The 27,745-nt window shown below is 35.8% G+C and overlaps 1 protein-coding gene and 1 non-coding gene across 3 annotated transcripts in view; one reads left to right on the plus strand and one right to left on the minus strand.

The window, feature by feature from the left end:
• Window positions 1–477: 477 nt before the first annotated feature.
• Window positions 478–27,745, minus strand: part of LOC120104603 (phototropin-2-like) — a 34,184-nt gene continuing 6,916 nt past the window's right edge. Inside the window, exons 8-24 of one of the 2 annotated variants that reach the window (XM_039116014.1) lie at window positions 26,843–26,949; window positions 26,111–26,160; window positions 25,894–25,998; window positions 24,956–25,015; window positions 22,163–22,252; window positions 18,600–18,676; window positions 16,928–17,012; window positions 15,758–15,838; window positions 14,773–14,876; window positions 11,319–11,368; window positions 10,003–10,109; window positions 7,725–7,847; window positions 6,419–6,470; window positions 4,592–4,704; window positions 1,625–1,765; window positions 1,411–1,529; window positions 478–868 (exon numbers count right to left, since the gene is read on the minus strand). In XM_039116014.1, the coding sequence (XP_038971942.1) occupies window positions 1,413–1,529; window positions 1,625–1,765; window positions 4,592–4,704; window positions 6,419–6,470; window positions 7,725–7,847; window positions 10,003–10,109; window positions 11,319–11,368; window positions 14,773–14,876; window positions 15,758–15,838; window positions 16,928–17,012; window positions 18,600–18,676; window positions 22,163–22,252; window positions 24,956–25,015; window positions 25,894–25,998; window positions 26,111–26,160; window positions 26,843–26,949 (1,462 nt within the window). In that variant the 3' untranslated portion in view covers window positions 478–868; window positions 1,411–1,412. Of the gene's footprint in view, window positions 869–1,410; window positions 1,530–1,624; window positions 1,766–4,591; window positions 4,705–6,418; window positions 6,471–7,724; window positions 7,848–10,002; window positions 10,110–11,318; window positions 11,369–14,772; window positions 14,877–15,757; window positions 15,839–16,927; window positions 17,013–18,599; window positions 18,677–22,162; window positions 22,253–24,955; window positions 25,016–25,893; window positions 25,999–26,110; window positions 26,161–26,842; window positions 26,950–27,745 lie in introns of those variants that run through there. The other variant, XR_005506989.1, reaches the window with a different exon arrangement.
• On the plus strand, window positions 19,398–19,470 carry TRNAC-ACA. Its single transcript has one exon. It is a non-coding gene; the product is annotated as a tRNA-Cys (tRNA).

Here is a 27,745-nt window from a genome sequence, read left to right on the forward strand (position 1 = left end):
CTATATAGGTAATAAATTGCAAAACTCAGTAACAGACAGAGCCTTCGCCTGTACCTTCATAATATTCTCCTTTAGCAAGTTTCCACCCAGAGTCATTAGCATTTCCGCATAGATAAGACTTCAGCGGACATGTATGAATGTCTTCTACAAGAAGTTTCTTCAGGTGAATTAATGAAGCTGTGAAGTTGAACTCAAATGAGAATAAATTAGCTACAATTTTGATCAAATTTTTAATTGCCTTTAAGCTTACAAGACTGATGTTGAACCAGCCTTCTCTCAGCCTGTTGGCATCGCTCTCCCAAGTGGAGAGGACCAGAGTTCGAACCCTGAGGTTGGGGAGCCCTCACAGTATTTCTCAGATAAGGTTGGATGTTGAACCCTTCAGTCTTTTGGTCTTCAAAAGATGAAGATATTTAATATTTCCTCCCATCCGGTAGGCCATGCATAAAGCAAAGCCTAATGATATGTCCTCCTGAGTTCATACAATCATAAATCGCAATTTTATTTAAACCAGATAGAAGTACAAAAGTATTTAGCACATATACAGAAACATGCCCTTGTAATAGCCTTTTGATTGTTCTTTCTGAAAGAGTATCTTATGTTTCAGGGGCCAAGTGGTCCTTAGCAACAAAGAAATCTGTAACACCTTGACATGACATTGTCCTTTGGTTCTCTGATTACAGTATAGCATTTTCCTCATCCAAAATAACAAAGTAATATGCATCACTTCTCTTTGCTGTGCATGATGACCTGTCCATTTCCCTCACCAATGTTTATCCAGATAGGACGATAATCTCTTAACAAAGTAATTGGACTGGAAAATCTGTGAGGGAAGAAAAGCACTAGATCCTCTCACCCAAGCAAGTACCTGCACCGTTTATGCAAAACCAATAGTCAGGAAAAAAACAAAACTGCTGCTTTTATATTGTTCTACAATAATCATTTGTGAGATCCAAAGGTTATGAAAAAAGCAGCATGATGATTGGCAAAAACTGGTTACTGGTAGCTTGGGCAAGCTTTAGTGGATATACTGCAAGATAAAGACTTAGAAGGTGCCCATTTCTAATTAGGTCTCTGAAAGATGATACATGGCTCAGCAGCGTGTAGCTTCAATCTGCAAGTTGGACATGCCTTGATATGGGCATTTAATGATGATCCCAGAAAGCACTGTTGCTTCCAAAAAGTATCTAGCTTATAAAAATCAGAGAGAAACTATGCCTGACATGCCAGAATCCTTGAGGGGCTTATCTGGCATATGTTCAGCATTTCCTGCCTTAGTGGCTCTGTTCTAAAAGAATTTTGTTTTCCATAAACGCAAGTTTTAATATATATGGAGCATTTCTTTGACTAGCGCATGCATATATCTTGCAAGATATTGCTTATACATGTTAGCTGGAAAGTAATTCTCACCCTTAAAGTGTTTCTAGACTTTGAACAAGCATATCCTCATCATCCCACTGCATATCCTTAGCTTGTGAATGATCTTCTTTCCCAATCAGTTGAAGAGGAACATCTAGCTGAGGTGGAGTCTGCAAAAATATAAATATATGAAAATAGGTAGATGTTTTCATGAATTATTGCTTTCCAAAGGGGAATAAATATTGATCACCCTGATCTAAATTACCATGCAACGAATTAGAGGCCAATTAATCTCACGGAAGAAAGGATGTTGTTTGATTTCACTTGCACCAATATTTGATCCCAAACGATAAGCAGGGTCTCTGTGGAGCAATCCATGGATTAACTGCCTGGCTGCAAGGCTAACCTGCCCAGTAGACACATTTAGCCAAGTAGGAATCAACTTCATCAACATTTATTCTTTTGCTGAGAGTACTGGAAAAAGCATTTGGGCCTAGGATAAAATGAGTTGGTATATATGGGGATAAGTAGGCTATATTCCAGGTAGACTTAATTTTGGATAGATTTAGTTGGGATAAGTATTCCTTCTGCTTGGGAGAAATGCTGCTATAATCAAGTATAGTTGTGATTTTGTTGTTGTATTGTCTGGAATTTGGATGCTGAGGATAAGAAAAGAAAAAGGTAATATTTTGCTGTGATGCATAAATTTGCCCTTGCAATTTCCTTTATCATAAAGCCATTTAATATTAGAATATTTTAATATTATATTAACCATGATAAAGCAGTAAATTGATAAAGCGTGCAATAACATAATATGATACAATATTTCACTATAATATGGTATTATATGATATGATATGACATAATATAGTATACCAAGATGTTGAAATTTGAAACTATAATGATATTATGAGATAATAACATTTTTAATAAATATGTATTCTCTAAATAGGAATGAGTGGCATTTTTGGAATAAATGGAATTTAATATGACTTAAACCAATAGATCAAGGTTCACAGTCTCAATACCGGACTCCGTAATGGTGCCACACTAGCACAGTATCGGTACAGTATGGTACGAGATTTTTTAGTGTACCGAGTATCGGTACCCCATTGTACCGGATACCAGTATCGAACTGGTACGGTACAATACGCCCCGCACTGCTCGGTTCAGGTTGGTACGATGTACCATGCAACTGATGATAGCCCATAGCAGCTCCCCCTTGTTATTAAATTAAACTTATTAAACCTGGTTTGACTAGATTGCTGGGTGTAGCTAACCTTACTGGTCTAAACTCCTGTTTGGCACTTGTTTCTGGATTTAATGGGGATAAACTGGGTTTATCCCCTACCCATCATTACCCTTAAGGATTTTATTTGGCAAGTGTCTCTAGAGATTGCTTGATGATGATTCTCCAGTTTATCCCCTACCCATCATTATCCTTAAGGATTTTATTTGGCAAGTGTCTCTAGAGATTGCTTGATGATGATTCTCCTAACTTATGGACTAGTGTAATTAAAGCTGTTTATTTTAGAGGTAACTCTGCATTAGTTTTCAGCCTTGTTTCCTCAAAAGGAGCCTCCTCCTTATCGGTGTGATGAAGTCAGCAGATGTTTTTGTGCGCTACTAATGTTCAGTTGGTGATGGCAGATTGTGTAGCTCTTGGAGAGCTACGTGGTTGTGGGACTGTTCACATTTCAGCAGATTTCCTAATCTCTTTAAAGCTGCTTGGGAAACTAAAGCCAAGATGAGATCTCAATGTAGAGTGGTTGATGGTTAGCTATGTCTGGAACCAAAGTTCAGAAGGTTTATCCATGGTAGAGGTACTGCCTGATTGGCTGAATAGAATATTTGACAAACTTCAAGAGCTACTCTATTGTGTCAAAAGGCTAAGGTCACTTTTGTTGGATGATGACTCAGTTGGCGGCAAACTGGCTAATGGCTATACTGTCCATGTGTTTAGAAAAGGAGAAAATCTAAGATTAAATTCCTTCTTGTTTTGACATAGCTCTAAGATATCTATGCTGCCTTGGTGGAAACTTAAGTCCAAAAGTACTTTTAGTTATAAGCTTGGGAGGCTGGGACCTCCAAATCAAAGAAAGCCGAACTGAGCCGAACCGAGAAAATGGTTCCGGCCCCTAGAGGGCCGGAATCTGATTGGCTCTAGCCAAAACCGGCCGGAATGGTTTCGTCCGGTTCGTACCGGTATCGACCCATACCAAATGCTGACTGGTACGAGTCTTAGTACCGGTTCGGCGAATCTTGCTCCAAATAAATTTAGTCATTATATGGAGAATCTTCAAGAATTAAAATCAGGAGGAATAATTTAGAATTTATCTGATTGGCTTGTCTGGTTCTGCCAGCTTGTGCTAAATGGACTCCATTTCTATCGTACTTGTGGGAGCTCGTGTAGAACAATTAAAGTTCAAATGTTTTACCATCTAAGCATTATATGAGTGATAGGACTAACGGCTAAAACTAATAATTAAGTCCTTAGATGTAGAAAACTCGCTTTGGCATTATTTGTTCACTAGACATGCGATATAGACATTACCATTTTTGTGGAATAGTTGCAACTTATAAAACTGAGATGATGATAGGAAATGAAAAATTCATACTTGTTATGAACTTGACTTATTTTTAGCATAAATTAGCAGACTTCTGTGGGATTCTGAGGAACAAGGTTGTAAACTGGTTTGGAAGCACCTGTCAGATCTGAGGGAACTTTCCGACATGCTAATAAGCCCTGGTCAGGAACCTCACATTTTCAACTGTGTTTGTTGATAACAAATTTGAACACAATTTGGAAGCACTTATCAGATCTATATAGAGTCAAGTGTCTGCCCGTCTGTCTGTTTGTCTCTGTTGGGCAGGTTGAAAGTGGGGCATCCTACATGCTAATGAAGCCTTAGCAAGGAACCTGATGTTTTGCACATTAACAGATAACATTTCCCAACTACATGTGGAAGCTTGAAATCTAACTGTATGTGCTAAATCCTTTTGCAGTGCTATCCTGGCTTAGAGCCAACCCCCTTTTGATGGTTAGAGCCTGCCTTGTTGGTTGTTGCCTAATTGAAATAGAATTGTGACAACTAATGCCTTAATGCAAGCTGATATTATAAAATTGGAGATTATATATTATAAAATAGGTAAAAAAACTGGTTAGGCATCAGCTATAGACTAAATTTAGAGAATGAAGAATTACAAGATCTGATTAGAGACATTTTCTTACTGGAATGCTACTAGGGAAGGTGAGGTCTTTGTGCAAAATGTTGGCAAATGTCCTTTGCCTATGCTTTCCTCGAAAAGGTGTACGGCCATATAACATCTCATACAACAAAATTCCTGCAGTTTGAAAAAGTAGTCAAGGCTATAATATATCCAATTTGGCTGATTATCAAAAGAATGTAGATCTGGAAAAGTCTATTTGCTCTGTCAGTTATTACAAAGATTGAAAAGAAGCCTATTAATACATGGATTAAGAAGGTGATTAGAGATACTTGTAAGGTAGTTCAGTGACTGATCACTTGATGGTCGATAATTGAGGTGTTACATGCATTGGATAATGGACCACTGGTCCCTTTTTGCATATTTAGATGAAAATATACATTTTAGTTTGTCGCAAAGAGCATTAGTTACAGGAGCCAATTCACTCAACTAGGTGTACAAAATTTTGCAAGTAAAATATTTCACATAAATTATATGTAAGTATCTGCCTCATATATCAGTAAGATTATGATCATATACAATTAACGTTGTAGACTAACATATGCAAGACAGTTGCTTGTAGCAATATCTGAATAGATACCTCAACTATTTCTGTTTGTAAGTTGCATAAAGATGCCTATGTATACCTTCAATCATAAAGGCATTCCATAATTATGTTGAGCAGGTAATTTCATGTTCTCCTCTTTGTATGATGTATCTAATTTTCTCCAAACCAAAACTAGACATTTTCTGCTGCATGCAGGCAATTTTGTTGACTAAGGTTGTTTTTGGTTATAGACATTAACATTGTTATATGAGTAATTATAGGATTCTGAGGGCCAGTAAAGAACCTAAACAGTTATTAAACTTGGCAACTTGCTTTTTAAAATGTGGTAGGCGCTTGTTATACAAGCATAGCATGAGTTTATTACAGGATATATTGAGCTACACTCTTCCTCGATAGCAAGCCAATTATCATCATTATTATTATTATTATTGCGCATATGTGATAGAATTCTTATGGCTTTTCGTTCTACTTGTGAATTGAAAATTTTGCTTACCTTGTATTTGAGCAATGTTTCAATTGTAGAGGGATATATATTAGTAACCTATGTTCTAATTGGAGAGGGATATATATTAGTTTTGTAATCGCAAAAATTGTTCATTGAGTAATTGAGGTAGGATTGGTAGAGAATGACTGGCCATCCATGAGGTTTGAGAGGAGTTAAAATGATCAAGAATTTGGTCCAAAGTTGATAAAGAAGTGCTTAAAGTGAATAATGGAAAACTTGAAAGTTCCCACCCCTTTGCACTTTCTAGTTCCTACAGTGTCTGGCCAGATCTGATGAAATTTTTCGCTGCATGTAAAATTGGATACCTTGCTACTTCGACTGCTTGTTGACTTCACCTAATGTTATAATTGCTTTTTACATGTAACTTATGGTCACTTCAAGGTTTGAGGACCTGGTGTTTTCCTGTTCATCATGGACTGTACAAGCCTGTTCCTCGGTACTTTAACCTTGCAACAATCCTTATGATGGTCAACATGCTATTAGGAAGCAAGAAGCAAGCAGTTATTGTCATCTTGCCTTCAAAAGGAAATTCTTTTACTGCATGGAACATATATTGTTGCCTATAATAAGGAAGCCCATTCTAGCGGCCCATTTTCCCACAAAATTTAGACTTATTTGATGGCTACATGCTAGACAAGTAGACATTAAAATTTCACATGGGAAAGTTTGATAAGAAAGGGTTGTTAATTGTTAGTTGTCAAACAAACATACTTTTGGATGCATAAATCTTCAAGCAAAGAGACAAAGTAATGAATGCTACCATATAGTTAAATGCTTACCAAGAGCCCACCAATCTATGGCACTACTATGTCCTGCTCCTGTGATAATCTCCTGAAAGAAAAAAATGTGAGAGGATATAGAGGTTCCTTAAGAATTCTAACGTTATCTATTAGCTCATGTAGATGTCTGATAGTGTCTATAACTAGCAGAAGCATAAAAATTCTGGAGCTCACGGGAAGCACATGGAATGTAAGGCATGGAATGATAAATCACAAAATGACAGAACGACATTCCAAAATAAGATGTCTACAGGTTTCAATTACCTAAATAATCAATAGCAGAATTATGACTTTGATAAAAACTTGAATAAATTGAGCTAAAGAATGTGACATTTTCAATAAGGAATCCCCTGCTTGTTTTAATCTGTTTCTTAGTTCTTGAAGAAACATTCTGTATAGAAGTTGAAGGTTTGTTTTCCTTTCCTCTGTAAGAATCTAGTTCATAGTTACGTTGGAATGGCCAGGTATACCATAAGATCAACAATAGGTGCAAGGGATGTTCCAATACCTTTCACAGAACAATTTTGGACCCTATACTAGTTGCTGACAGGTTCTTTTCCTACATTGCATCACATCAAATATGAAATCATATTCCGTGCAGTATTTATCTGTCTCTCGTTTAAATGAAGCCTCTGTTCGGTTTTGAGGAATTGAATTTTTGTTTTTTTAAAGTAAAGGTATATCATATATAGAATAGTGGAGCCACAAGCATGCATGGGTAACTTTCACCCACACATGCAAGGTACCGCACAGCTCTCCATAAGATGTATAGGGCTTATCTTCAAGGTTCAGGTGGATCCACATAATCAGGGAGCCATGTGGTACATTGTTTCTTTTTTTTTTCCGAGCAATGTAGTATATTTCATTTGTAAATGTTGCTTTCCTATATACTTTACTAGGTTTGAAATTAATTCTAGATTATGTTTTGACACATATGTGGGGAGTTAGATTAGAACCCAAAAAAGGACGAACTAAGGCCGAAGCCTTTCTGATTGTCAAGAGTTGTTGCAACTTGGCTACAGACAACACAGAGGTGGAGGTGGTTTCTGGTACAAATTGAACATCCATAAAAGAGGGAAGACAAAAGAATATTTAGATTAAAGAGGTAATATTTGGACTTTGTATAGGGTAAAGTGGAGTATATATAGCTAACCCCAAATTGATGTTATAGGGTTTCATGATTGTGTTTTTTAAGAATCACACTAATAAATACTCTCTTCCTCACAAATATAACTGTTAGTGTATGACAGAAAGCATAGGTATTATTAAAACAACTTAATGACCATGAGCTGATAGAAGTTCATACAGGAGCTATATACTCTTCTGTTCCAACAAATGAATTTGATTGTGTACTAGGTTCTGCAACAAAGGTTGGAGGAATCTGATCTCTGGATTTTCTTCTCTTAGACGGTGATACATGTTTTATCACCTGCAAAATATTAATTATATGCGAAAACTTTCATTGTTAAGAAAATTAAAAACACAGATAGATGTTTGAAAAAACTCAAATAGCAGATGTTGGTAGCTCAAGTAATTGAATGTAACTACAATTTATTATATATTGATAACATCAAATTATACTGGCTCGAACTATTTAATATCGACTCCATATTTACAACTAGAAAGCCATTTGGCTCGTCACAAGTGGTGAGTGCTACCTCATGTGTGCAGTGATGAGGGTCTTGCAGACCTGATGCATGGTGCACCCATGAGATGCACTCACCTGCACACGAACACTGGGGTGTGTGTCACGCAAACAGGGTCTGACATCACTATCTGTGCATGGGTAGCCACAGATGGTGAGCTAAACCCATTCCTTACAACTAATATAACTTGTGTAATTCTAATAAAATGAGTGCACTATAGGGAGTCCAGTAGCTAAGCAATGAAGATGCATCAAGTTGTGATGGAGCAAACGGCATGGCACCTCAAACCATGCCAAGTACAGATGTGTTGTGTGCTTAGCTGCACCCTCAAAGATATGGTAGTTGACTGCTTGTGCAATAATGGAAAGATTGTTGAATATTCTCTCCCATAGAGAAAGGGTAAATATATCTAAGGCCAATTGATGCCTTGAATAAATCACCTAAATTAACAGAAGTACTCAAGTGAATGGTATGAAATGATTAAACAATAGAGTGCATATTAAGCTCGTGCAGACCCAAGAAAAAAGGAATAATCATAAGACAACTGCCAATGATGCTCTCACTACTTTTTTCAAGAGGATCATCATTCTTTCTCATGTTTGTCCATGGGAAAATATTGTAGCAACCATGAATTCAAGTAGCAGCAGCTGCTTTCCGAGAAATGACAAAATATTTTCAATCTTTCATTAGACCAGTTATTTTTGCCTTAGGTCTCTCACCTATTTTGGTGTTACAATTCTCTCCACTAACCTAGAGAAGTTGCCAGAGAACATGATGAGATAAAATGAAAAACTCAACGTTCAGTGCCTGAAATGACTCGATGAAAAAGGGAGTAGAAGTCACTAACTCAAGCTACAGTTCTTGCAACCCAATTAATAAATGATGCAACTTCCAGTAAACATACTCTCCTTACTTGCAGAAGTATTAACATGCAAATTGAAGCATCGGGGAGCCATCTTCCTGTTTGCAATTACATTAAAGGTGGAATGATGAAGTTTTTCAAAATCAAAGGTGAAATTTAGGCTGCAATTGATCCCCTCACTCTCCTCTCTACCTCACTTCCTATAATTTATTTTCACTTCACACAATAGTCCTTTTTGAGTTCAGTGAAGGGCTTGTCCCTCACGGTGGTCGTTAGTGATTGTGTCAGTTAATCATGACAGCAGGCACGCATACATACATAGAGACATGTAAAGTATTAGTAAAAGAATCAAGACTAGTATATGCACTACAATGAACACCCTAAACCCCTAGAAGTCAAAATGAACACCTTATTGAAGATAGTGGCTATCATGAATCTAGAGGAAGGTACCACCTTTATTAACAATAGATCTTGCAAAATTTTGTTGAACGCACTATCTTAATTAACAATGGATCTTCCAAAATTTTCCAACAAAATTTTCAACAAAATATTCTATCTATCCATATATCTGTCATTTTGAATGAAGGAATTATTTATCTTCTATCTTTTGCCTTTCTCTGTTATACTGCTTACAGTAAAATCATTATAAAACTGATCCAAAAAGGTGATATAATAGTAAATACAGAGCCACTTTCTGAAAAAAAATGAAAAAACTACCTATCAATCTCTCTCTCATCGTGAATGAAGGATGTATTATTTTCTATCTTTTTATCTTTCTCCATTCCTCTGCTAACAATAATATCATTATAAAACTGATCCAAAAAGCTAATGTAATAGTTTTAATACAGAATCACTTTATGAAAACTATAAAATAATCATTTGAAAAATCAGTTTAGAATTTTCTTAAACAAATCATTTTAGAATGTTGCATGGCCAGAGACAATGGTAGACCTTTTAGTCAAAAGCCATTAATAAAAAAATTATCATTTGACCGTACAAAAAATTCTTTCAAACAAAAGAAACATAAGATACATGTAAGGAACTAACTACTTTTCAAATGGAATAAGAAAAGATACCTGAGGTTTACAAGATGTCAAAAATGACAGATCAAAGTCAGTCAACACGACATGCCCGTCCTTCTGGAGTAATATATTCTCAGGCTTCAGATCGCGATATATAATTCCTACATAATAAAGATTTGAAAATACAATTACTTTTTGTGAATCTTCTACACATTTTAACGATTTAAATTCTTCTGCAACTCATCTGCTGATGATTCAGACTACCAGGGAAAAAAATTCAGTTGTTAATCCTGGTGCTAAATTCCATTTACTGGAAACATATATATAAATGTTAATAAAAAAATAGCATATAAAGAAATCCAAGTGTTCATCCAGTAAGTTTTCTTAACTTTTGGTTGAAATGGAACCTTTATTATTGTGATGAATAGCATCATAGATATGACATGATTCTATCCTTTGTATTCAGAATGAAGAGAAAGGATAAGACTGAGCAATTGAGCATTATTATGTCAGCCCATGTTGAAGCCTTAAGTTTCAATTCACCTTGCATCCACCATAGGAGAGGCAGTTAATATATCATTCTCCAGGATTGTGAGTCCATAAAATCTGTTGTCTCTAAAAGCATGTGATTCGCAGAAGGCAATGGGATTTGTATACAAACAGATCATAAGCCATGAGTTTTGTCCCTTTAGTTTGAGGTCAACTTGGTAAATCTGTTTGTACAAAAGAACTAAGTGAAGATGGAGGTTGTGTAATTAAACTTATCCAAACAAACCTCCTTCATTTATATGGGGTTGGCATAACTGATCAAGGTATGATCCACTATATTTGATGATCAGCTCTGCACTTGGTGTCAATCCTTAATGCATTAATTACCACATTCTTGTCTGAGGAAGCTTTAAACAAGAAGGTTCCTTGCAGGCTAGCACAGAACCTAGATAGCCAATTGGTGAATGGTTCATGCAATTTGCAGGGGCAGGAGATCTAGGCCTTTATCCTATAGTTGGAAAGAGTCTAAATTCTTTGGCTGCCAAGCTGATGATCGGTACAGGTCCAAACCTTTATTCTTAAATATTTGGCTGACATAAAGTTTGAATCTTTTCATAGTCCACTTCAATATTTACCTAATTAATTTACATTGGACAATCTATTAGTTTCCATTGATTTGATTTGGATTACTTGTAGAGCTCATATGTTAACAAAATTATCTGTTTGTAAGACCATCAGTCATTTTCGAACAATCAGTGTAGGACTGTTCTTGTTCTACAATGTAAACACCTTAATCGAGAAAATCCAGAAACCAAATGCAGAATAACTAGGAGAACTTAGGGTAATTCTAGTATACACTATTTATGAGTTGGCAGACATACCTAGACAATGAAGGTATTCCAGACCGACTACAACTTCTGCAGCATAGAACCTGAAAAATTTGAGGATTAAAATTGAATTAGGGGAACAGCAATACCATGTATGAAGCATGCGAATACTGTTAAGAATAATTCAACTTGAAGCCTATGAGAAATGTTTTCATGAGAAAAGGGCAAGCTTCAGCTGATTAAATTACATTGATGATAAACATTTGTGAGATCAAATGGCTCATATAGAGGCTTAATTAGGTCAGGCATTTAGATTAACATGCCTATAAGACATCACAGTCGAAATAATTAACATAGGAAGGCACATATAAATAAGAAATCTGATTACTGGTTAAATGAATTGGTTTAATACTTAAAACACACGCACACACAACCAAGGTCGGCCGAACCGGACCGAACCATCCAGTTCGGCCCGTACCGAGCCGACCCGGTCAGGGATCAGGTCGGTTCGCCTATTAAAATAGGGACCATCTCCGAACCGGCTGGAATCGGACCGAACCGGCCGGAACCGGACGATTCCATTTGAACTCGGTGCAAGCCGTCCAATTCTCACCGAGTCAGCCCAGTTCAGAACCGGGCCCCCTCTCCCTTTCCTCCTTTTGTTAAAAGATGTTGGAAAGGCTCGAGGCCTTTCCAACATTTCTTCTCTGTAACATTTAGACTTTTAGAGGTCTCCTAGCTCCCCTTTTTCTCCAATTTGCAAAATCACACCGATTCAGCGCAATTGAAGAAGATCCAAGCCTAAATAAGGTGTGCTTCCTCTCCCCCATCTCATTCCTTCTATTTCTTTTTTTTTTTCCAAAAAATAGCTCGAAATTTGCAAAATAAGAAGAGATAATGCCATTTTTTTTTGTTTGGGCTTGATTTTATGATGTGTTGTAGATCTATGGATGATCTACGTGACATAAAAATCTTAAGCAGATAGTGGATTCATTTTGGTTTATCCACAAATAATTTTAAGCGGCTAGCTATCCGGATTCTCTCGCAGACAGTCTCCTCGAGTGGCTGTGAGTGCAATTGGTCCACCTTTGCCCTCATTTGCAGCAAGCAGAAGAACAATTTGACATAGAAGTACCTCAACGACATTGTATATGTTCACTACAATCTTTTGAGGCTGACGTGCATTCAGAAGGAAGTGGAACTAAAGTATACAGATCCGATTCATATTGCTTTCGTTGATGATCAAGATGATCTTATGATCGGATGGCTTGTAGACTAGCAGCAAGAGCCAGAGCTTGATGAGCAAAGATCGCCTCCACGATCGGCCAGTTTTATAGCCAGCGAGGCTAGAGTCCATGTAAGGCAATGAGCGGAGAGCAATATTTCACGCATCCTTCTAGCTGATCAACCACAACGATAGAAGTTACTGGAGAGCCGGTCACCACATAACTCCTTGTCCAAGATATCCTCTTAGAGATATAATCGAGAAATGCTTAGACGAGACCACTACGCTATCTGGTCGACTCAATCAGGAGGGCGACACATTCTTCTAACATAGTCAGGCAAAGGGGCACGAAGGATAAGCAGGTAACAAGTGGCACAAAGGATAAACAGACAGCTGTCAGCACACAAAAAAACAAAAAGCATCTGCAACGCCAATGAAGAATGTGGAGGAGCCAGTTTACATAGATTCAGAGATCAAGAGCAGCAGTTCTGGTCGTCATGGATCTGCTGGCTAGGAAGAAAATGGGAGACATGAGACCACCATTTATGAGACAACCATAGGGTGGTCTTCGATTCATTGATGAGTTGTAGTTTACACTTGCTACATAGGATAGGAACTACAGTGCACGATCTAGTAGAGCCCGCGAGGATACGATTGCATATAGGAGGAGCTCATTGAAGTCATTCAGGAGGACACGATGCAACTGTAGATAACTTCGCATGTGGAGTAGAATCCATAGACGTATCAGATTCCAAGTCGTATACTGGATCCTATTATCCGCAGCCATATGCAGCTTATGACTCATACGGATACGAATATGGATATGATGCATCTGAAGTATCTTCCGGTGGCTACTATCCTACGCAACTTGGAGTATTTTACGGATCGGATTTTGTTGCCGGCTTATTCAGATGAGCTCTTTCACAGCCATTTTATCAACCAAAGGATACTTTTCAGAATCAGAGCTTTACTGAGAGATCCAAGAGTAAACCCAGAGTGCGTTTCTTATAGGATGAACATATAAGACTACAACACCACTTGATTAGAGGGGTGGGCCGATCTGCCTCCTGACTATACTAATGATCCAGATATTTATAAGAGCATCACCACTCGACGAGATTTTAGATATCGGTATATATGTTATACTTTAAATATATGTAATTGATTGTATTATTTTATTTTTTTACTTCACTAGTTGATTTTAAAATATTTCATGTTGGTTCTTGTAGCATGCAATATCTTACTAATTATTTTATATTTTGTATTACTTTAAAACAATAAAATGCATCATTTAGGTTAAACCAGGATCATGGAAACATCAAAAAAACATCAAATTAGACTTAAAAACATTGAAAAAGATTGATTAGCAATTAATTAAACTTAAAAAAACTCAAAAAAAGGGTGTGCAAGCATATCGTGTGTCAGTACGGTACCGAACCGGTACTGTATCAACCCGTCCGCCAACCGGTACGGATCCCAGTACTGGTTCGGCGAACTTTGCGCACAGCAATGTATTGTATGATTTGAGCCCAAAACTTACTAATGCAAACTGCATGGACTATCTAATTGAGAAATCACATGATTAATTATGATATATAACATTTTTCTTTTTGTCAAAATGATATGATGCTGAAAATGCTCAAAAACCAAAAATCAATTGTTTTCTTTGGAGATTTATTACCTATACATCGAGTGGACACAATGGAAGGTACCAGCAGAGCTAGGTTGCTGACATGCATGATGGGCCATATAAATCAAAAATATCCTTTGATAGCTATTATCTACACATCTTAAAACATATATGTACCAAAATTCAGAATGTTCTGATACTTCCAAAGCTTAATCAAATGAAGCCATTGTTAACATTTAAAAGTTAAAACTATTTCTATGTCCACTTAATGCATGGGTGATATATCTCCCCTTTTTTCTAGTCTTTTATATGTTGAGTTATTGTAGACAAGGTTCGCCGTACCAATACAGGACCCCGTACCGGTGCTACACTAGCATAGTGTCAGTACGGTATAGTATGGATTTTTTTTTTGCGTACTGAGGGTCGGTACGCCACCCATACCGGTACCAACACTACAGTTCTTGAATAAGGTGAATATTGTCTATTTTCCATAAATCCTATCAATAGGTTTGTATCTCAACTTATATAAATATGTGAGTGTCACTCTGAGCAGCAACAAGCATGCCAACTAGAAAATTTGTAATTGATGGTATGGTAATAGTTTTAGTTAAGCTATCAAATAGAATGAAAGCTATACACTATTTTGTTTGTACCTTGCAGTTTCTTCCTTGAAATTTTTCATAGGTTGCCTGTCAAGCAATGCAAATAGCTCTCCTCCAGAGCAAAAGTCTGTTATTAAACAAACATGTGTTGGTGTCTGTGGAGAAGACAAAACAGTAAATTGTATTTGATGAGATAAAATACACATCGCAAAATGATGTAAAGCAACTTAAAACTAGAATATATCATGATGAATACCATGGAGTTTGAAAGTTAGAGATAAAAGTAACTGTTTCGATTGATTACAAGCAGAAAATTTCAGAAATTGTTAAAAATAGTTGTAGTTGTCTGCCCGGACATATAATTATGCAAGTAAAATCAAAGTGCCTTAGCCAACAACATCTTGCATTTGTTAGAACCAATCTCAAGATCTTCTCATAATTATATTTCCATTTTGAGCATGCTTGAAAGTTTGGATATTTGATGTTAACATTAATGTGAAAGGATTTTTGCTAAATGAAGGAATTCATATAGCCCTGTATCTCCAATTTGACATAATAGCACATGACTCATGAATAAATTAATGAACTAATGCCTAATTCATGCTGGTATTATATAATAAAGACTTAACTAACAACAACTTTGTTATAACAACACCACCATGTGAAAAAAAAAAAGTTTCGGAGAGCAGTTTTTATGAGAAACCTAGCGAATTAATGAACTAATGCCTAATTCATGCTTCTTTTAATGAAACTTGGTTGGATAACCTGGCCCATGCAAGGGAACGCTGACACCAGAAAAGGATGAAAGTGAGAAATATAAGAGTATATAGAAATTATTAATGAAATTGGGTGTAAATACTCTTTTTTGCATATAATAAGAATTTTTGCATAGGTTGAACTTTGATTGTTGTATTATATCTGTCTTTTCAGCATTCTGCATATCCAATGTTTCATAAAGCATAACATTTGCCACATTTATTTTGGTGCATTGCAAGCTAAGTTAGTTTAGTGAATAAATATGTTTTAAGTAGTAAACCTGAAAGGAAGTGTACAGTGTCGGAAGAAAGGGATGATCCAATAACGAATAAATTTCCCTCTCTATGCATGCTCGATGAACCTGCATAGTGCACGAAGACAGTAAACCTTCTTTTGATGGAAACAAATAATATCTAACAATTGCTTCATGTGTACATATTTAACAACATTATATGTAAATTGAGATTGGAAACTCATCACAAGCAAGATTATAGCACATTACTTCTCCTTTTTCTTTCTGATAACTGGCACCTTCTGATTAGATTTGAGGAATTGCACCACATATTTCCTTTGTTGGCATAGTTGTTACCCCCTAAAATCTCTCTGAGTTCTGTGCACATCTTATTGGATGGTTTTGAAAATGGTAATATTATGTAGCAAAGTCACACACAACTGTAGGTGGTCTTGCAAAGTGGTTTCCCACAATCTTCAAACCAGGTTTCAAGTGCTGGCCATGCTGAGCCAGAACCAGCACCTGGAATGGATTGGATTAGCATATATTTAACTATTGTTTTTTAAAAAGGGTTGTAACATCCTCATCAGCTTGGAATTTGTTTTTCTGGGTTATCAAGAACGTGAACAGACTATAATTTTATCGTATAAGCTATTAGCTATCATAGTTGTTCTTAATTAGAATCAATAATATTAGGTAAAATCAGTAAGTTTTTACTGCAAATTTTGAACTTTTTTATTGATTTCTTTTAATTTGATAATATGCTAATTCCTGTTAATTTGTGGATCAAATTTTTTATTTTTAAATAGATAATTGCTTGAGTTTCCATTAGATTCCTCAACAACAGTTTGACCCAAATTGATATATAAAGAGTTAAATATCTGTTTATATGTTTAAAACAAGTCCACTACTGACTAGAAAGAAATAAAAAATAGCCTAAATACAAAAGAATATACTTCCCTAGCGTATCTAAGTATGCCTTTAGCATATTTGTCAATAGTGTCATCAGTCACTGTCATGTAACTTTTTGTGATCTACATGATGAGTCAGCGCACTAAGGCATGGGGTGTGGACTCTGTGGTTGTTGATCGATATGAGAACAATATACAGTACGTGCTCATGTCCTTCATCAATTTGTGACTTCACTAACAAGTTTTATTCAGAGAAGCAAGATAATCATTATTGCAAAACAATCAATACATATCCTTATAACAAGACCTTGTTGCGGTTTAACATTACTGATTTGTCCATTGCCTTCATAGCAAATAATTCACCGGTACCTTGCAGTTCCACCATATGTACACTGCAATAAACAGCCAACAGACCTATCAATTTAGTGGAAGAACTAAACTTTTTCAAATTTGAAGAGTGGTAATTCTTGTATGTAATATTCCACGAACTATTGATATACATGACTACACCGTATGATACAAGTAATTAATATTTCAGATATAGAAGAAAGAATTACTTATAGTTAAAACATTGTTTTGCTAATATTATGCATGGATATAATTGCTGGATTTTCAATTGCCAATTTTAACAAAGAATATTTAATTTAATGCTACCACTACACCTATTGAAGTTTTAAGTCTATTCTATCCCAGTGGAACATCCTAGCATCTATGCATACTACTATCAAACTAAGCAGCATTCTGACAATGCATATAGACTATCATTGGTTATTTGCAGCTTACAAGTAACAGGTTCAACGATACAAGAAAAGACAATACAAACAATTTACGAGTCATATCTCTAGGAAAATTTGAACTATTGCAATGATAATGACAACTCAAATTTCACTTTTAAATGGTCATCAGCTCAGCAAGCTAATGGCATGTAGCAAAGCAAGCGCAGACTGAACACCTAAGAGAAGATAAAAATGTTTCTTTTAATAATTTTTATACTAAAATGAGTAGAAAATGAATATTTGATCTCTTGGTGTACAAAGTATATAAGATCCATGCCTATGACTAGATCCAAATGAAAAGGCAAACTAGATCCACACAAGGTCAACACATGATCTACTTAGCAGGTATCTTTATTAATGTCCTACTGCAAATCAGACATTATAGAATTTATTGCTGTACTAGTCACATAAATAAAATTGATCAAGTAGATTGAAGTGTTCAAGAAATTCTCCAGAGCAAAATAGAAAGTGGAGACAATTGAAAGGGATTGAGAGCATCTGATGTTATGCCGTCATAAAGACTTGTTGGCAGGGACTCAGTCTCAACAATAGGTGCTCTGGGGTTCAAGAGGTTCCCACTTTCCCTAATCTCTTCACGTAGGACACCAATTATGATACGAAATCTTGCTACAACGAAACAGAATGGGCTCTTAAATAACTTATTAACTATCTACTTCAAGTACTCTTAAATAACTTATTAACTATCTACTTCAAGTACTGCATACTAAACACAGCTTCTACCATCATACTAACGAAAGCATGACAGATTATCTACAATAAGATGAGATAATGTGCTTCTAAGATGAAGAGAATATAATTATTAAGCATTCACATATGACCCAGATGACTCAGGTTTTGTCCTTAGAGATAAAAAAAATAGAATCATAAAAGTCTAGTTCTTCAGTCATGTCATCACAGTGATAGGTTTAACAATTTCAAACGAGATTTTTTATGAACAGGGTGTTTGCAACAACCAGATATTACTACAGCATTAGGTATTGACATAAGAAAGGGATAGAAAATGACGTGCAAGTTTGTAAAGTTACCTACACATGAGAGGAACTGAATTCTTCTTAAGAAAAAAATAGGTTACATATAAGTTACAAGAAACTGTTGCAAAGAACTAAGATAATTGGAAATATGTCTATAAAGTACTTATACAACATCCAAATAACATAGATGTTTGACATTGATTAACAATACCTGCCAGTATCCCCACAACCCAAGGGTCTTATAGGCTTGAAATGTCTCAAACCAATCTGTTCACCTTTCCCAGTGATCTGTGAATACAAAGAAGAGTACAAGTACTTATGTATTTAAAGCTGAAGCTGAGGTTGGAGAATGAAGCTATGTTCTTGTTAATGTAACAAAAGAACAAGTAGATATAGTCATCATAATGAAATTCATAAAATGCATTTTTTGCAGCATATGTAAGAGGAACCTTGGTATGGTGTACAATATTTTGAAGGTAATATAATAATGTTACATCTTCCACCTTCCCTCCCAAGCTTCCAAAAGTGAAAAATGTAAAAGTGGTCATGATGGATAAATCAAGGTCAACAAGAATTTGCTGAATGGAAATGGTAAAATGATAGCCATCAAGTTTTATGAATTATCAATATGTTCGTAGTAACACAAATGCACAATTTCCCCTGTTTATATTCTGATAATATTGGGCTCTAATTTTCTCTCTCACAGACCCACCACTCACTCGTGGCAATGTCCACTTGCACACCGCTGGCATAATTTGCTTGTGGTGTGCATGCCAGTTCCATGCTGCACATTACTACTAGTTGATGTGTTGATATTGACAGTAAGCTCACCTTGCTTCTAACATATTCACTCATTATACTGCCCTATCAGCCTTCTTGGGTGACAATTATCTATCACTTATGTTAGCATCCTACAGAAATCTCTCAGCTTATATTAAACTCCAGTCATTGTGAGAGCTATACAATTCTTATCTAGCCAAAATGCTCATAACATGGCTACTATGCTAAGGACTCCATGGCCCAGTGGAGAAGGCACTGGTCTACAGAACCAGAGATTCTGGGTTCCATCCCCAGTGGTGTCATTGCATTGTTTTATCTTCTAAAAGAAAAGGCTACCATGCTATCTCTGCTCTATTCCCCACTTTTGTGCCATCTTCTATGGATACATAGTTCATCTCATGGTTGATGCGTCTGTCTCATTGCAAATTCTTGGTGTATAATCAATCATGATTTTCTAATAGTTGATATATTAATCCAATAGTGTGCTTGTAGCACCCATCTCAGCTATGAGGAACTGGGCCTAGTTCACTTGACTAGTCCAGATGTAAGAGTTGGAGTAGGGGACGGAAAAAAAGAGGAGAAAGCCTTGTTCGACTTGGAGTAGGAGACCGGAAAAAAAAGGGATAGAGCCCTATTCGATTTGAAGTAGGAGACGGACTCCTCCTCTATCCCAATTTCCTACAGGAGCCATGAAACCTAGCCTTCAACAGCTATTTAAAGACCCTCACACCCCCTTTCACCTCACCGCCGACAAGTTTTGCCGATCACTACTGCTAGACCATCGTTGGTTCCTTCTTCTTCTCCTCTTGACTTCCAACGATCTTAGATTTTGAGAGAAATTTTCAAAATTATTTGGACTTGTAGTTTGGTATTGTATTGCTTGATTTATCTAGCTAAAGTGTTCATTGCTTTTTAGGTTGTCTAGCTCATTATTCCATATCTTACTGTTTTTACAAATTATGAGAACTAAGATGGCACGGGGTTATGATTGAGAGAGTGGCTAGAGGCAAAATTTGATATCTTAAATTTAAATCAGAATTTGATGAGAGTTTGATGTAAGATCTTTTGAGTATTGTGGTTGGTTCTAGTTATTTAAATTAAATATAAACATTAGTTATTTAAATTTATTCTATTGTTTGCTTTGTAATATCGTGGTGAGATGCCTTGCATGCTTGTAGGAAGAGTTTCCTATGAGTATGCGGCGGTTGCCACGACCCTTGGCTCATGATCTCGGGCCAGCGGCGTAACAGTGCTATAGCATCCATACAACATATGCATGCTTATTGTGTTATTCTTAATGCATTTTTGTATTGTTTGAATGAATTGTACATGAATTATAACATTTGTAATTACCAGTAATCCTAGTGTAGTATCTTGCTTAAAGGTTGTAAGTCTTACAGCATAAAACAATTTCGTGTTCTAACAAGATCATGCATCAGCTCCTATATTTCCTTTTTCAAGTTTCAAAGAGAAACGGAATGAATATTGCACGACTACTCCATTGAATGCTATAGTCTTCGAAATAATTAATACTTTATGAAAAATTATGGTGCCAACGGGATCACCATCCTTATAACTAAAGTCCTAAGGGCAACATTGATATCAAAAGCTGAATGTCTCTGCATGCTTTGCTGTAGATTGATTATCAATATCATGGTGACCCATACATCACTATCTAATATATATTAGAAATCCTTAAGGTAGAAGAGAAAGCTTACTGTAGAGCATGTCAAGATTATGGTACAATAAAATCTCTACTGATGGTTTAGGGATATGATGGATGAGCTGCCTTTGGAAATATAATTTCATGTTAGAAAAGAATTATTAAGACCCTTTTGTGTCCTTTTTTGTTTAGAAAAATACTAGAGGTATCTCAACAGGGACAGACATGTGCCCAAGCTTGCTTAGCAATACAAAAGTCTCATTTGGAAACTTATTGATATTTGAGAAAATTCATGAAAGAGGTTTAAAGTACAGGTACTGGTAACATTACCAGTATGATACACTACCATATCTACATATGTTGTGGCTGTTGCTGAGGGTACAGCAGAATTAAGATGTTGCACCAACATAGGTACAGTATGATAAGAGCTCTACTGGCACCAATACTTTGCCGGTATGCTACAGCCAGTATGCAGCAGTATTTCAATCCATGCATGAAAGTCTATCTTCTCAAGTTTTTGAAAAAGTTTCTATTAGGTTTATTTGGGAAGATGTAACACAGTCGCCTTTATGGATGACTTTTTCTAGCTCATCGTGGTTTCTCAAAATGTTCTGTTTTCTTTTTAAAAAAAGCTTTTTTCCTCATGTATCATTTTGATTTTTTTATACTAGATTCTATTAAAAGAAAAATAAATTTTGAAAATATCGCAAGTAGAGACAGGTAAAATATATGGAAGGTTAGCAATGGCATTTAGTTTAATTTTGAGATCATCTTTCAACAGCACTTATTAGTATATATATTCTCATATCAAACTCTGGTCTTTGTGTTGCTAATTCACTTTATTTAATTTTTATTGTCGAGGTTTAATATAACAAGCATGTACATTCATGCATCAATAAAAATAGAATGGCCCAACTATATCTGTTGATATCATTACCAATATTTTGCATACACCTCATACTCACATATATGTTTCAGGTTATTGTTAGTGTTTGCATAAAGCAAGTGGGTTCAATTCTCGATAAGACCTGCTAAGCTTGAACTGAGTTTTATATATATATACTTTCTGCCAATCAAAACTAAGTGATGAGGTGAGGGAATGAGGAAAAATCTCAAATGGCATGTAGAGGCATTTATATTATTTGATAAACTGGCTAATCAGTTAGGCGAAAAGCACAGACCATTCAGTATTTCAGGATGGCTTCAAAGAGTATATCTTCAAGTATTATGTTAGAGATGCAATGAAAAGCAGACTATCATGGTATCTGTCTATGACAAATCCAATGTGGCTGCATTAATAAATGATTAAACATAAGTTACATATGACACACCTTCTCTATAGCTATCCACGAAGAGTTATTCCTTTTGTGGGGCTTTGGAAAGACAGGTCGGGAATGGATTGCCCACAAATCATCTGGACTCTGAAAACAATAATTCAATATTCGGGTCATTAACTCGTACATCTTTAAGTTGAAAACAAAATCTTCAAATGCCAAGCACATATCTGGTTTAGTGTAGTTGGGCAATATAAAAGATTAAATAGAGCAACTAGCAATGATAGTATGCACTAATCTTAAAGATAGTAAAATAGAATATGCTTTCTTCAGTATCTCGTAGATCCCATGTTCAATGAAAGCATAAATCTGATTAGCAAGGTGAGCCAAAACTGTTTTGGTACTGCCTAGATTCAGCAGTTTTGGCCAGAAATAATCAGTTCTGCCATTCTGGTCTTGGTGGGTTTGACATTTCTTTGGCAGACAGCAGTTTCTTTAAAGTTACTAAGCTCGATTGGAACCATAGGGTTCTCCTACATTTCTTCAACTGAGTTTGCAAATGATCAATGGTCTTCTTTTGAACATCCAAGAAGCCAAAATCATCACTTTTTTTTAGGTTCTGTTTGATGCCTCCCAGGTTCTGCCACCATTGGGAGGTTTACATAGTTCTTCCATACCTAGAGTTATAGCAGTGCATTCTTCCACACCTAGAGTGATAGCAGTGCATTCATTTTATTCGTGTAAAAGTGATTCTTCCCTCCACTAGCAACCATTACATTCACTATTCCAAGTTTGGTTCTCCCCGATTCCTTCCTATCTTGTTTCTGATTATTAAAGAGTGATATATTTGGCATGTTTAATATAACACTTCCTCTGGCAATTTTTGGGCATCATATTGGTTTTATCATTTCTAATACATACATATTGATTTTCAGTCAAATCCCTTGATAATGACAAGATCTCTGTATGTAGTTCCTTTTCTGTTCCTAAATCACTTATAGAAACCTCATTTGAGTTCTCTTCAGCTTCCTTGATGATCATTGACGTAGTTTCTTTGCATAGTGCAACCTTATGAATGTTGCTTGTGGTTCTTTCTATCATTGCTTAGTCAAGTTAGCTTGTAGCCCTTGTTCCCTGATTATTGCATGATGACCTCTTCCTATCATATTGGTTCGACAAACCCGGAGACCCATTTATTTGTCCTTGAATCTCTGGCTGTTAAACTACTCATGAGAACTAGTTACCTTTTAGGATCTATGAGCTGTCTACAATAGCCGATTAGTATTAGCTTTTCATGACTGCCAGTGAGTTGCATAAGTTCATGCCTAGGTAACTACATATCCAACACTTCATGAGCCATCTGCATCTTCTGTTTTTGAGGCAAAGGAGGAGACTAGTTCCACCTGCCTCATTCAGAAAATGAAGAAGAAAGAAGTCCTAAGCAAGGTGCTTAGGAGCAAAGAGAAAAGAAACAATATTATAAAAGAGAGTATAGAGAAACTTGAGCAGCTGATGGATGAAACCATGACCTGCTGAGGCTGAAGAGTAAGACTTAGTTCAAATGGTCAGTTGCTTCGATAAAACATAACTGCCTTGTCTCAAGTCTATCATTTCTAAATTGGCAGCCAAGGAAATCCACCTTCATAGTTTTACATTTCATTGCTCCTCCAACATATGGCTATTATGCATGCTTTTTTCCCCAAATACCTAATTAGGCCTTTTATCTGATTGATGTTTTCAACTCCACCTGATTAACTCACAAAGTGCAAGGAATACCATGCTTATAACAGGTCACTATCTATGTAATACCATCTGGCATCTCAGGTTAGAAAAGGGAGATAACTTCAGCTTCAAAAGTTTTTAATTGGGTTTCATTTTAAGGACCATTTTAGCCTTCATGGTCCATAGATGTCATATTTTATCCATAGCAAGCATGATTGTGAAGCTTTCCTTACATAAAGAAAAAAAGATATAATAGTACATATTCTTCTAAACCTTAATCTATGATAGTCCTACACAGAGTGACACCATGATCAACTTAAATTCTCAGTCCAAGAACCAAGCCTTGACCCAACTATTTGGTTTTGGCTTTATGAATCCTTATTCATTAGTTCTTTCTATTGAGAATAACTCTAGTGTTACTGCAGACTTTTCCAAATTATTACTCACAGCTTCCATCCACGTTAGCTTAGGTATACCATTCCTTTAGGTTTCTAAATATTTCACACTCTTTACAGTAATGCCATTCACTTTCCTTCTGGAATTTTCAAGCTTTTGTCCTTGCTGATTGCAGAAATAGCTAGGCAGGTTATATTAGACATACACCTTCCATCACTACTGATAGCAGGAAATACTAGCAAAAACTCTCAGACATCACCAAGAAATCTGGAGCTAACTTGATGTTGTGCATTACATATAGAACTGGGGAACCTATATTTGTCACTTAATTGTAGACTGAATACTCTATATTTTCCTGCAAACAGCCAATTGACAAGTTCAGCCTGCTCCTGATATAAACATAATGATCTTTTGTTAAGTTGTACCCAGTGAAAAGAACACCTTTCAGAAGATGGTCCAGAAAACTGAGACCATCATAGCTGCAAGCTTCTATCTGGTGTTCAGTTTTGAATAACATAGTTATTCATCACCTTTTATAGCATTTTGAGATTAGAGCAATTCCAAAGACGTGGCTGTGTGCTTTCAAATGGTTTGCTTTTCTTCTAGATATGAACATAGTTTTTATTACTTGAACAGCATAAGATTTAACAATTAATAAGTCATTTTCCTTATCATTGCTTGTTTCAGTTCTCAGTCTATCCAAATAGAAAAACAATTAAAAATGTACCTTACCGAGTTGGCATCAGGAAGCTCCCTGACAGCTTCATTGACATTCTCTGCTGTAGCTTTAACCTGGGTAAGCAGTTACAAGGTGGATTACATGGTAAAACATTATACCATTTTTTACAGCACTGAAGCAGTAAATCTGAGAAAATAGTTGTTTGGTGCAAACAAAAATTTGTTTAAGAGCATGAAAGTCAAAACTCATTGTTTTCCATGTCATATGAACGTCAGACGACTGAATAGTAACTAAATGTTTTTTATATGATAGAAATTTAAGAAAAATTGGTTGATAAGCATAATACAATGCATTAGCATCTAGTATTAACCAGTTTTATATTACTTACATACAATAGTTGAGATCTGTACAAATGAGTGGTACAAAATTAATGAGTCTAGTCTCATAAATAGGAGTTATACAGCGAAATATAAAGAATAAAGAATTTTCCTTCAACTTGGTATGTTTTCTCCTCAAATGCCTGAACTCAACCAACTGAAGCACATTCAAGAATAATTTTTGGTCCGACTAATCCTATGAAAGGTTTACATTTTCTCATGGTCTAAACATATAGCACCCACTTTAGGTAGACTTGTTGGATCAATATCTAACATGTTTTATCTCTCAATAAGAAAAGGAAAACATAGTCTCTGAAAGGTGGAGGAAAAGAAGGTTATAGCTTCGATTGGCAACTTCTGAAGTATGATACGTAAATATGAAATACTTTTCAAGATATGTAATGTCATGGATACTTGTCATTTCCTAGAATTATAACATGGAAGTGAGTAAAAGAATTAAGTGGGCAAGACATGACTTTAACAAGTTTGCATAATGTGCAATCCACACCCCACCCCCCCCAACCCTAACATAGAACAGCGAGAGCACAAATAATACATTCCTATGTAAACAATGCCCAGATGGATGCAGATATTGAAAGTTGTTTACTATTTACCAGCTTAGCACTTTCTAACTCTGCCTTCTCTGAGAGGCGATTTCGAAGGGGTTCAACATGATCACTTCCATCTAGTTGCACGCCGATGAAGTATTGAAGCTCACCCTAACAATATCAGGACCAACCATGAAAGTGCAGGAAAATCTACAGTTTTTTGGTAAAATAGAACTTGTGATCACAGACAATGATAGTCCAAGGAAAGGATATTATCTGCTACCTTTTGGTCACGCATGGGTTGCAAGTGGAATAAATTCCAAAATTTCTTTCCTGAATCAAGTGCACCAATGGTGAGAATTAGTACTTCCAGGATTCTGACCAAATGTTACTTAATGAAGCAGTAATATAGTAAATTCATAGCCATCGCTTTTGTAGTATATAAACCCACTTAAACAACTCCTAAACTAACTAGAAGACATGGCAAACACTTCCTTAAAAAAAATTACCATCTAGAAATCTTGATTCAGCCCAAAAACCACTAAAGAACTTTTCTAATTTGACTCAAAACTCAACTCTAATCCTATACTGAAACTTCGGGCAAGATTTTGACCATCATATTGTAAGCACTAGCTGAAACTCAAAATTAGAAAACATTTAGGACTCAAAGACAGCTTCAAATGAGGACCAATATGCCTCAAATAGAGATGTATAGCTCAAGTTGTCTCTAGAAAGGCCGCTATCTTTTGAGTCCCCAAAAATTGACTATGTTTTCGTTCAAATAAGAATTCTTGTTTGCATCCATACGGATCCCATTCTTTTCAGTGTACAGCTTACTAGTTAGAAGCAAAGTTGCAACTTATTATCTCATTTAAATATGGAAAATATAAAAAAGAAGAAAAGCTGCATAACTTGCTATTTGGAAGGTTATCAAATTTAATGCACTAGTTTAGGTCAGTTTTTGCATTATTAAAATCAAGCCATAACTTAAATAGCTTAGAAAGCACTTATATACCACTCTTTGTATAATTAATTAGTTGGACGGTGATTTCCCGTTGTTCTCTTATAGCATCTCTTATCTTTGCAACAGTTGCTTGATCTGTGTCGGGTCCTTGAAGAAACCTGGAATACCATATGAAGATTATTGCTGGAGTGCATACAATAATCACATATCAAACTAGTGACAATATGCAAAACGAGATAATGTCATAGTAGAAATATATATGTGCTCATATTCTTAAATTTGCAGTTCAAGTTTAGATGAAACTATGATAGAAAATCAACTATATGATCAACTTTGTGATAGGAGATGGCAACTATGAAAAAAGTACATTTACTTTCTTTATATTAAAAGTATGGTTTTCATGGCAGTGAGAGAAGTGCTAATAGCATGAAATTTCACAAAGGAAAGAATTAATAATCAGAGCTATAGGCATATAGCATTGTAAATTTATATCAAAGTTGATCAACTACAAGCAAACTAACATGCTAAGTGTGTCTTCTATCTTAGAAAACTATCACTTTGATAAACATAACTCTTTCTAGAAAATATCGCAAAAGGTATAGATGGTGATGCTATAAACATGATGATTGCTAGAGCTTCTAGGTTTTGGTGTGATTACTGCAATTTCCGTAACTGCTTTAAACATATGCGGATGATAGAAGAAAAAGATTTCTCTTCAATGAATGAAAACTGTTCATTGTTCATTAAATAGCTCCATTTCTCAATTAATTCTTGACCACCATGTTCTATATCGAAGAGGGGCAAGGACTAAATAATCTGTTCACCTATAACATCACATTTCTTAAATATATTCAATAAAAAAAATAGCCAGTTGCCTATCTAATTTGCTTGTTGTGTGTAAAAAGTCTATCTATATTTATTCTTTTATGGAAGTATGTATTAACCCTCAAACTG

Source organism: Phoenix dactylifera, unplaced genomic scaffold (genome assembly GCF_009389715.1).
Source record: "Phoenix dactylifera cultivar Barhee BC4 unplaced genomic scaffold, palm_55x_up_171113_PBpolish2nd_filt_p 000046F, whole genome shotgun sequence".
Taxonomy (NCBI): domain Eukaryota; kingdom Viridiplantae; phylum Streptophyta; class Magnoliopsida; order Arecales; family Arecaceae; genus Phoenix; species Phoenix dactylifera.